Source organism: Dendrobium catenatum, unplaced genomic scaffold (genome assembly GCF_001605985.2).
Source record: "Dendrobium catenatum unplaced genomic scaffold, ASM160598v2 fragScaff_scaffold_71, whole genome shotgun sequence".
Classification (NCBI taxonomy): domain Eukaryota; kingdom Viridiplantae; phylum Streptophyta; class Magnoliopsida; order Asparagales; family Orchidaceae; genus Dendrobium; species Dendrobium catenatum.
The window spans coordinates 132,871-145,500 of NW_021318533.1; the positions used below are offsets into that span (position 1 = coordinate 132,871).

General features: G+C 33.9%; 1 protein-coding gene across 2 annotated transcripts in view; it reads right to left on the reverse strand.

The window, feature by feature from the left end:
* The window catches only part of LOC110097293, a 50,028-nt gene that overhangs the window by 36,308 nt on the left and 1,090 nt on the right, over positions 1–12,630 (reverse strand). For both annotated transcript variants that reach the window (XM_020823581.2, XM_028695369.1), the window contains exons 2-3: positions 7,630–7,879; positions 4,498–4,621 (exon numbers count right to left, since the gene is read on the reverse strand). In XM_020823581.2, the coding sequence (XP_020679240.1) occupies positions 4,498–4,621; positions 7,630–7,879 (374 nt within the window). The remainder of the gene's footprint in view (positions 1–4,497; positions 4,622–7,629; positions 7,880–12,630) is intronic.

Genomic DNA, 12,630 nt, shown 5'->3' on the forward strand with positions numbered 1-12,630 from the left:
CATAAACCATCCCAAACGAAGACTTAATCATCAATTTATCATTTCAAATTTTGACATATATCTTAGCATTCACATTGTTTTCATAACCAACTTGGTTTCAGGTGACTTCATGATCGCCCAACACATGTATGTGTGTAACATAACTAGTGTAACGATAATTTCACCAATTAGCTACAAGACTCCACAATATTATCTTATTGTTTAGTACTCCGCAGACACTTTGCAATTTCATTCACCTAATTCTAACTCTAGAAGTTATATTATTACAGGGTTAAATTTCTATATAATCCCCCGACTATTTGTATAAGGTTGTTTTAGTCCCCGAGTATAACGTTGCTCCAATTTAGTCCCTCTAAACAAAATTGATCCAAAATGATCCCTTTGAAACTAAATTGTGATCAATTTTGTAAAGTTGATGGATTAAATTGGGATCAATTTTACATCACAATTACAACATGAGAGACTATTTTGGATCAATTTTGTATAATTGACTAAATTGACCAACATAAATAATATGGGGACTATTTTGGATTTTTTTTATTTTTATAGATACCATCATTTTTTTATATACTAAATCCAAAATATTTAAACATATCACAACAAGAACATTTTATAATATTAATAACTTATGGTGATGAATAATACCCAACAAAATTCAGATATCATAACTTCAGTTTTTATGCCACTAATCTTAATCACTTTATCTTCTAAATATTTCTTTAATTGTTCTAACTTCTTACTTGTTTCGAAAAAAGTCAAATTCAGTGAAATCAGTGTCAATACTAAAGAAAAATAAGAAAAATATAATTTAAATAAGTAATCTCTCTCTCTCTCCATGTTGCACAAATCATCATCAAGATCAGTGTTATCCCAACTATTTGAAGAAGATAATGATGATGAATGTTAGAGGACATAGTTTTTAATCGGACATATTTTCGATATGTTCGACACGTGTCTAAGGCGTGTCTAATGAGTGTTGTGTCGGATACAAGTCAGACATTGCACGCCTCTTTGAGGATAAGTGTCCGTGCATCATAGCTCCAAATATGGGGGGTGGGGGGAGGGGGGCAACATTTCTATTAGTAAAATTTGAAATGATGATTTTACGTGATAACAATGAGGGCAAGAGAAAAAAACATTACGACAATGATCACTGCCAACACCAATCTAGCCACCACATCTATGATTTGCACGACTGCTCCTAGAATTGACGATCAAGGCCGATATGTAAGGAACCAAAGGTTGAGGGTTGGAGAGCTCGATGAAACAAAGAGCTTAAAGAGAGCAGCTACAATGTTGGAGACTAAGCAGTTTATCATCAATTAAAATTGCACGCCTTGAAGGAAGGGCATAAGCAAGAAATTTGCATTCTACTTTTGTCAGTCAAAGAGGGAGGAGAAAAGACATTACAACAAATGATTGCATCCTACACCAACCTAGCCACCACATCTATAATTTTCTTGATCGTGCCTATAACTAGAGACCAAAGCCAATAGGTAAGGAACGAGAGGTTGAGGGTTTGAGAGCTTAACAAAAAATCTAAACAGAGTAGACTGTGGTTTTTATCATCAATTAAAATTGAATTACTAACAAGGAAGGCATAAGCCTGAGATAAATTTGGTTACAAGAATTGATTTTTTGCCGAATAGTCAAATCAATAGTTGATGGATGATTCTAAAGTAAATCCTGTATTTTTATCTCGGTGTGTTATAGTTCTCATAGATCTGCATACCATTAAGCCTTAATCATTAGTGAGCTTGTTTGTATGAGCTCGCGAGGCCATGATATTCTGTATCGCCAAGTTCACCATAGCATGTTCACATTGAGAGTGGACACCCTTTATATGGCCAATGAACTCAAGCTTAAAACGAATGCTTGAGCGAGACACAAGCCTTCATATCTTACACAAACTTATCCAATAGAAAATCAGAATATCAAGTTAGTTTAACAATTAGAAGAACTAAAGTGGTGCTTTACCATCTTATATAATTCTGCTTCATTGGGCCAGCTAAGAAAGGGTTCCCTGTCGCCAACAAAGAACTGGTTTTTTTGTTAACTTTCAGTTCAATTGTGGCAACTACATGACCAGTGGATTAAAAATATTTTTCCAATCAAGAAATATTATAAATGATCTGCTAAAATAATAAACTAAAAGGGTTTTGTTGTTTTGTCCTATAACTACATGTGTATGTGATTTAAATTTAAATAAAGAGAGAGAAGATGAGCTCTGAGAGTTTGAAAAATTCATTATAAGAGAACTAACTGAGTAATCCGTAAAGAGAAAAAGGGGTCTAAAATTAGACAAATGTACACCTCAAGAGAGACAGAGAGAGGCAAGGTGTAGAGACAAAATAGTAACTTGAATTCCCAGAGAAGGGGAGGGTACAAGAATTTTCAAATCCCAATTCATCACGTAATGATCCCTCATATAAGGCTCGCACTCATTTTATAGACTCAGAATGCAAATACTATATATATATATATATAACATTATTGTATCATGTTAAAATTTAAGGCATTTACTTGACAATAATGTTACATCAATTCTCATGGGCTGCAAAGTACTCTATTCAAGAGATTTAAACTATTCGAGAAAGGACTCAATATCTCAACTGTATGTAAAGCTAGCAAAATTAATCTCAAAGAAAAGTGGGAAGTCCATCATGGAGAGGACAAAACGAATGGAAAATCCATCCCAAAAAGGGAGAGAAGAAGGGAATGAGCATCACTATTTCAACAAACTCTAAGATTTTCTTCATGCATTTTCAAGAGCATGATCAACTCTAGAAAGATATCTAAAACCTTACCAGATTTCAATGATACTTGTCAGATCAACTTGATTTAACTAAAATTGAATCTAATTTTTTTAATCTAGTGATAATGTAGCTATCGATTCGAGTGTGTACAATACGGGTCTGCCACTAGGATGCAGCAAATCTGAGGAGGTAAACAGTGCAATGAGATCCACGAATGGAGCCATCATAAGAAATGTGGGGACTTGCATTAAAGTGGGAGATGTGATATAATGTGTGAGCTAGTCAAGCCAACCCAAGAGGGGAAGCGAACGGGAAGGGGAAGTGCAATTAGTGGTTAGTGTAGGATCGGGAAAAAGGATTGCATGTGAGAAAGCACAGAAGCAAGGTGTGCGAGGGTTGCAAGCATGAGTAGGAAAGCAAGCATAATGCAAGTGCTTTATGCAAAGTGGAAGCCATAAATTGGAGTTTGTTATCTACGAAGGAGCAGTGTTTGCTCCTGACTGCGACTTGCGGTTTTGCAGGGAAGGCATGCTATTGCAATTCGCAAGCACATATGAGACGGAAAGGGCATGTATTGCAGTCGTGGTAGCAAAGAGGTGGAGTAAGAAGTTTCATATGGGTGTTGAGTTTAAGAAATAGGGGTGAACAGTGGGTCGTAATCACATGAAACAACGAGCCAAAGTGCATGACGTGAAACAAGAGTTGCAAGAGCGACTTAGAGTGACAAACAAAGTAATATTGAAATAGTTATGTTGCAAAAATAGTCACAATTGGGTGTTCATGCAGCAAGCAAGGATGCAAGTGAAGTTGAAATCGGGATCATACAATAATGAAAATTGCAGGAGATTAAGGCATCAAAGCACATCGGGTAAAGGCGGATAAAATCAAGGTTGGGCTCTGATACCTTGATAACGAAGAAAAGCAACAAGAGTTAAAAGGATCCGGTATAAGAAGAGAACCTATAAGATGAAGAGAAGAAAGGGGCAAAGAAGTCAGACAAATGCACACCCCAATAGGAAAGAAACAAAAGTTATAGACAAAACAATGACTAAAAACCCTAGGCTATAAAAAATTGAAATCTCAATTCATTATATAATGATTTCTAATACAAGGCTAGGTTCCGTATATAAAGTCGAGACTGAAATACTTCTCTAAAACAGACTACGACTAGAAAAGAAAGAAATCATACGTCACTTATTTTATATATGTCAAACGTATTTAAAGCATGCTTAAATTTAATACATTTATTTAATAATCATGTTGCATCACAATGAATCCCTAAAAAAGACTCTTATCAAAATGAGAGGATCATTTGGAAAAAAGAAAAAAAAAATTGTTAGATGAAATGAAAAGAGTTTTACAATATGAAACATTGAAATTAATAAAAATATATTTTACCATTAAAAGGGCATGTAACAGATGGTTAAACACTTAAACTTCTAAGTTTCTTCCCAAATCAACAAAACCAGTCCATTCCATTCTTCACCTTTTGAGCCGAAATATATATTTCAGATTGAGCATTTAAAAATAAATCTCTTCCTTTGCATGAAAAGAAAAATACTAACCTATTCTCTAGCTATTCAAGCAGTGCTCTTCAAATCTTCACTTCTCTTATTAGAAATTCAAGCTGCTTTTCCAATCAAATACCATATCTCTATTCTATATGTATATGCATATATCCCCAAAGAGAAGAAACAATAAATTGCAAAACAAAACAAAGAAGCAAAACGCAAATTAAAACCTCCATCAATTGTCCGTGAGACTGATTTAGTGAATGTCAGGAATGAGCCACATAATTCACATTCAATTTTGCCATTTCCGACGTTGACCCAACCCCTTCGAGCACAGGAAAGAGAACTTGCGCCCTGCAGGTTGTATTATAATAGTTGCATTCAAAAGGATGAAAAAATAACTGTTGATAGATAAATCTGCACATGTTCTTAACACAGAAAGGATAACGTGATTAAATGTATTACAAAAAAAAAAATTAAAGAAGCAAGAGTCTGACAATAAATCATGCATCTCATCGGACATGCAAGGTAAGTTTTCTGGATATGTCACTTGATGTACGATTGAACAATTTGGATATTCATCATCAAACCCAAAACCATTATCGTAGTTTGTGTATTATATGTGATACAAATGGATGGATAAACATGTAAATGAAGACGGGCTGGAAGGAAAAACTATTGCCTCTGACAATTAGAGGAAAGATGAGAATGTAATGAAGTTAAACATAGGACTTGTGTTGTACCATAGAGAATACATAGGGGTGACACCTGGAGTACGTAAGGAAAAAAATGAAATACACTTGCAGATGGAAAATATCAACCATTTTGTACGAAAAAATACCTCCTCTAGTTTGTGTTCTCTTCTATATTATAGATGCTTAGTACATTTTGGGCATACTGTTGGCCAAATTTTGTATTGAACGTCATATATGAAGATGCTTTCATATGTTAAATTTTGTTGAAATGGAAGTGCAGCAACCACTGGGAAAAGAATAACCTTCATACGCAGATATACAAATTCACAATAGTAGTAATCCTGTTTGGAAGTATTTCAGTTCACCATTATGAAAACTATAGTGGCTCGCTATATCAAAAAAAAAAAAAAGAAAACAAGCCACCCAAACTCAAAAAAAAATTCCAGCAAACTCAAAATAAACTTCGAGAATTTGGTAAGTTGACAGGAAAACACATTCTAACTCAATCCTCGCCTAAAATTAAAAAAAGGACTAATATTCAAGGTTTTGTTAGTTATATGGCTTGATTCTTAAACATAGAGACTACTTCAGATCGATTAAACAGAAAAAGAACTTGGTTTTCCGCTAAAGATAACAATAACGGACGTAAGTTTAATTAAAGCTTATTCAGTAATAACTATCTTCATAATTGTTATAATAAGCACAATATGCTTTATGCATACTATACTTAATGCATATTTACTATTGCCAACTGAGGATTGCGGGTTAGGTTCAAGTTGATTTGTTTAGGAATATGTTGGGTCTTTTCAACAACAACAGAACCTCATTTTAAACTGAAATATAACCATGTTGGACATAATTTAAATAATTGTAATGTACAAAATTATATTCATATATTGTTGCTTTATGCTAATTATACTTGTGGATTTGCAGTTGCCAACTGAAGTTTGTAGCTTGGATTCAAGTTGATTTGATATAACAACCAAAAATAAATGTGTTCCGTAACGCAAACACAACTTCTGAAGCTTACATTGGTGATGGATTGCACTATCAATGAGATGACTTCAAGTTGATGGGTTTTTTTTTTTTTTTCCTTTCGTACCACAACTGAGTTTTAATCTGAAAGTATTCGAAAGGATGTGCTAGAATAAATTATGACACAACTCAGCCGCTTTATTCGGGTTATTTCAAGGTTGATGGGTCGCCCAAAATTTTAACAGATTGTTTTAGCCAATATTGTCAATCATAATTTTACATATCACCTAATAACTCCCCAACCTACCACAGCATCACCAAAATTCTTTTGGGTTGACTTGGCAAGATAGCCCCGAATCTTTTGGATTGTGACATGGATGGCATACCTGAATGGTCTTTCACTATAAAGCATAACCAAAAGAATAACATGAGTTGAAATTTGAGTACATGGTAACAAGCAAGCATTATACCAATCACATATGGATTGGATTGCCCAGATATACACAGATGCGCAAGTAAAATAACAAACGCACCCAAAATTAAATCTAAGACTTGACAAAGCTATCCGATAGGCAACGATCCAAAAAATGATACCACGTGCACAAACCCATTATAAAATACAGGCGTGTAGACACATTATGTTAGAAAAAGCATTGCCTAGGACTACCATAACTTCATTGGGAAAAGTTAAAAAGTTGAAAGGATACAAAATCAAGATTTTCTATGACGCCTTATTTAATTAACCAGGCAACTAGTTGAACCTGAAAACAAAGGAAGTTAGTGCATCCAAGGGTAAACTTAGGGTGAGTTTAGAGCGGCTGCAGAGTCTTGCAAAGATTGTTGTAGAATTTTCATAGAGAAAGCAACTTTTTTAAAGCTAATATAAGTATTACAAATATTTTCATTTTTGAAAAAGTTGGATGACGACTTTCTTACTGCTACCACACTATAATAGATCAAATTTTCAACATGAAAGCAATAGACAAACGAATTTGTGCCAGTAGTCTGAAAAACAAAATAGTAAAAGCGGCCCCAAATAAATCACTAATAGCTTTACTCCTTAACACAGCGTTCTCAATAATCTAACTTTTCATGAATCATAGTCAAATCAATTACATGAGGAAATTGAAGACCAACAAGTGTGGCGTCAAGTGCAATGGGGTGAGCATTCTATTCACTGCCTATATAAACTGGATGGATATGGTGTGGAGTTATTCTGTTCCATAACAGCATCTTAGAGTTGACCTAACAGTATCAAAATTGAATTATGAAAGCAAGATCAAACAAGGCCTGAGTAGCACATCTAAGTGCGGAAACTTTGTGCTACTTCTAACTTATCTTTAAATTAATTAATAAGGCTGATGCTGGAATTTTAATGAAGGAAAATGAAAAATAGAAGTTTGGAAAGGTCAAGCTAACGGCTAAAGATTCATTATCTACTACAAAATTACTGGGAATTCATTTCATTTCCCTCACTTTACATACTATTGCATGAACGTGCAAATTCAATCTTTTAGATATTGAAGGATCAGACGAGAAAAACAAAAGGTGCAGCAAACAAGGAATCTGATGTCCTATGCTTTTCACAGAATATTTTTCATAAAGTTTATTTACAAATTTATTTTAATGATGATCAGAACCAAACGCATTGTGACTGCTGTGCATTGAAAAGAAAAAAGTTTGAATGCGAACCTTTGGTTTTGCAAACCAATTTGATGGCTCAAATGTAGCTAGTCTCCGTAGTAAATCCCCCCTTTCCCATGGTCTACATAATATTTCGAGGGATCCTGGTGAAGAATTACCAAAATTGTTGCTCAAGGAAGTCCAGGGAGCTTGTGCAGCAGCTGATGATAGAGAACCCGCTTTGGAGCCATGTGCACTGCCTAACCAATCTGTGCTTCCAGCATTTATAGGTGCAACATGTGAAGATGCAGCAGCAGAACTGACATTTAGCAGCATCAGTATTGAAGTATATAAACATGATACCACAAGTGCTAAACCAATTATACTTGCATATATGGCTGTCAATATACAGAGTGCAGGCTAAATGTGCATCATGGACACAAGAAAAACCAAAAAATCATTCTCAAAATAAAAAATAAAATTAATACTTTTAACAGAATCTTATGGTGGGTTAAAACATTCAACAATTGTTTTTATTAATAAGGTTCATTAGTGTACATAAGTTAATAAAGAGGTCATCATTAATAAAATTTAATAAAGAGATCATCATTAAGAAATAACATAAATGTATATTGGCATGAATTAGCTGCCTATGAACACTAAACACTAAAAAAACTAGTAGAATCAGGAATGGGGGAAAACCCAAAGTACAACTTCAACTTTATAATCCATAAATAACAAATCAAATGCTCAATAATATGTTCATTTTGAAGGAATAGTCTAACTGTTAAAGTTAAATCTTTAATTTTAAACTAAGGTAAGCTTGCATCTTTATCACCAACAACCCAATCCCCTAGAACCCTCATGAAAATACAACCGAGGAAATAATGAAGTTTATAAGCCTTTCATCGTTGATGACTTCACTTGCAACATATGTAGTTGATCGATCACGAAACGCCAATCCCCTCCCCAAGGCCTTTCCATGTGTACGAGAGGACCCTAAGAGTAATTTTTTTTAGAAAGATTAATTTATTTTAATCAGATTTCCACTAATGATAGCATTAAGGTTTATTTAAATCTAGGGTTAAGAATCCCTATAGTAGCAAAACCTTATAGTTAATTATCCCTCCTGCTCAAGAGGAGAACAACCTTGATTAATAAGTTTTCTTAGGCTCAAATATCCATGATTAAATTTGGATGCATGTTGAAAGGAGGATGGTTGGGGATGGAAATAGACCTAACTGAGATCCCGTGTTCCATCATCTTGGTATATCAACACACTCAATCTGCCAATATAAGAAGCTATTAGAAACATCTAGAAAGCCTAATTAACAACTATGAGTTACCTCATTTTAAATGCCTCGAGTAGATCAGTAGACCATGGTACAGGTGGGTGTCAAACACAAGCTTTCAAGGTTAAAGACAACACATTTACTAGTAGAGGGATTAATGTACTCGTTTCATTTAATAGTTTAGGCCGCATACCATTTGCAATTCAAAATTGTTCAACACAACATACAAAAGCTCAAAGACATGACATGGCTATCAATTGATCATGAGTATTAGTATGACACCAAGCTTTATGCCTAAAACATATATGGGGTTTGATTGGTGAGTTTGGATTTGACCGATGAACATGTTAATAGGTGACTTGAGTTTAGTTTGAGTTAGGACTAATATCAATTCGAAATCTGATGCATTAATGTTTTTAGTTTATTTTTGTTTTAATAGAGGAACAGGAACAAAGAAGGATCGTTACCGTCATTGCAAACTCTCGACGCGACTTCCGAGCAACGAAGGCGAAGAAGCAGCAGCTCTGACAGGACCAACGAAGCCGAAGAAGCAGCGAAGTATCCATTTTGCAGTGAGCTGGCTAGAAGGAATTTATTTCCCTTGGCAAGGCCTAGAATACTTCATTCAAAGTCCAAATAACAGGTTATGAGCCAATAGGAATAGGAACAAAGAAGGATCGTCACGTTCGCAGCGAACTCCCAACGCAAAAAAATTGCCGGTGAGGGGTAGAATAGCCAAAGTGGGTGGAAGTTTCTCTTCGTTCATTTTTTATTTTTTTCATCAGATAACCGATCGAAACGCTCCTGGAAATAATAATTGCTAGGAGATCAAACGTTCATACGATGCGGCAATGGGAAGTGAAATGGCCGGATATGACACGCTCGACTGTAAATGTTCGGCTAGTGTTTTTCTTTAGTATAGAGCCGTGCGACAATAGGAATAAGAATACTTAAATGTTTGGTTTGAACCAAAATATTTTGGTGAAACGTTAGGATGAAGCAACTCAAATGTTTGAGTTGGGAATTGGGATGTAAAATTAAAGTTATTAATGATTGAAGAAATGTTTTTGAGGAACCTAAAAATAAAGAATATGAAGAGTTATAAATGAATGGTATAGATTTAATTTTATGTTTATAAATGAACAGTCAAGATTTGCTATGGGTGGAATCCCAAGCCACTTTTATATAGTAGTATAGATATGGAATAATCAAATATAGATTTTGATTTTTCCTAATCTTCTCCTTTTAAACTTAGTTATTGTGTTTCTTATGAAAAATAACATTAACATTATACATCTCATATCAAAAAATCAATTAGTAATTAGCATGAAAGCATTCACAAGAAACTTCTAATTATAACAATTACAACATACTACAAATGTGAATTGGACAATGGAATTCAAATCAGGTGATAGGATAATGATTCCAATAAAACATGAACGATTTTTGCATAAATACTAAAGAAATTAACATATAGAAAATAGACCATATAAATTCAAGCAACAAATTTGGACAAATACTTAACAAGTTTAAAATTCCAACAAATTCTAGTGCCACTCCAATTTTTAATGTATTTGATTTAATTTTATATTGTGAAACATGAACCAATGCATTGCATTCTTCTCCTTTCACACCCTCTTTGAAATTTAACATTGAATTTATCATTTGTGTATTACTCAAGCTATCATACTGACTTATTCCTAAAGATATTATTCCTAAAGATATTATTCGAGAAGAAATTGTGTTCAGTATAAATGATGGATAGTAAAAGCGTCATCTACCACTGAGACACATGCTCACATGTGATTATTTACAGATATTTCAACCAAATATAAAAACTAAGCCTTAATCTATTTAAAGAATGTCAAATTAGCATTTCATTTATGTCAAACTTTTCAAGTCGGATATAATTTATGCAACCCTCCTCCTCTCTTCCTCTTCTTTGCAACGCTCACGCTATCTTTGGATTTTTGGTTCATTAACTATTGTGGCTATTACCTATGGACTACAAACCTTCTTTGTGATTGTTTATATGGTGATTTTTTACTCTGCCATTTGATCTTTTTCATTACCTCATATGTCTCCTCAACATCGTTGGATTTATTCCCATGAGATTCTTATTATCGTGCTTCACAATTTACGAGTTTCCACCACCTTATCGAGTGCAATATCTATAGACTTCTTGTTAAACTTGAGATCTTTTGATTGAAATGCGTCATTTATTAGCATTTTTTTATTTTTTTATTATTTTATTACAAGAATATTCTCACTTACAACTTCTAGCTTCCTCTACTACTAAGGTCTACGATGCACCGACACTTCTTCTCAAAGAAACGTGCAGTGTTCGACATGTACCCGACACGACAAGCGTCCAACACTCCTCCGATATGTGCCGGACAGGCCAAAATATGTTCGATTAAAAAAAAATATAAATTGGACATGCGTGTCTTAAATATTTTATGAATTATTTTAAATATAACTTCTTGTATTTAAAATGTTATTTATTTGAAATATAAAAACTAAATTTCTTATTTCCTATCCAGAATGTCAAATCAATCGCCCGCACTCAATACCTCATTCATCGAATATTCTTATTTTCATTTCTCTTTGGCGGGTTGAGACTTTGGTTTCACAACAATGTCTGATATCATCTCAACATCGACATCTGACGTCATTACAACATTGACATTTCAAAACCATCTCCACATCAAAGTCTGACACTATCTTGAAATTGATAATGGACGCTAGCAATTTCTACACCCACAACTTGTCAACTCATCTTTGTCTGACATCTTTTTAACATCGATGACCAACACCCTCTCAACATCGACGACAAACGCTCTCTTAACATTGACGCCCAATATTTACTACATAACATTGATGCCCGACTCTCAACAGCATTGTCGTCTCCTCTCTCGATGCTTGATACACAGCATCAACGTCTGACGCTCGACATCCTAATATTAATCATTTTAAACACAAATTATAGTTAGATGACTTATTATTTCTAAATTATTTTTAATATTATATTTATTCAATTTTTATACTATTTTTAAAGTATAAAAATTATAATATCATATCCAACCCGTGTATGTGTCCTATATTTTCAATAATTGACGCATCCCTTGTCTGTTTCGTGTCAAATATATGTCGTCGTGTCTTTGTTTGTGCATCATAGACTAAGGGACTATGTCTTTGGTAATTGATGCATGTTACTTTTGGTGTTCTTGTGATCAACAACCAGGGATTCCCAAAGATTTTGTAATTATAAATGGCGTTCTAAAGACTAGTACAAAATCAATTTATTTTGGTTTTAAATATGATTCTAGTTGGATGTATTATTCTTTCCCCTTATAGGAGTCAAATACTTAAAGAATGAAATTTGAAATTTTGTTGGGGGTGATTATCTCCTTATTCAGTTTTTTAACTTATCTCTACTTTACTTCCGCATTATATTACCTGCTCTAAATTTTATTATTCAATTGACTATTGTTAATTTTACTTAAATTTTCTACAATTTGGGTTTCAATGAGTGTGTTTTAACTCATGAATGGCCTCCTCGACTCTAAATTTCAATGTATTATTTCATATGAATTGATTTCTTTCATATGTTAGGTTTCCACAAAGTAGCGAATAGCTTTCAATATTAAGAGTTTTTGGCTTGTGAATTTCTTTTTGCTCTTGCTGAAAGGTTTTTTCCATGTAATGGACATGTGTTACAAACCGTAAAACATAAGAATTCCTAAATCAATAGGTTTGTTGGGGGTCATATTAAGTT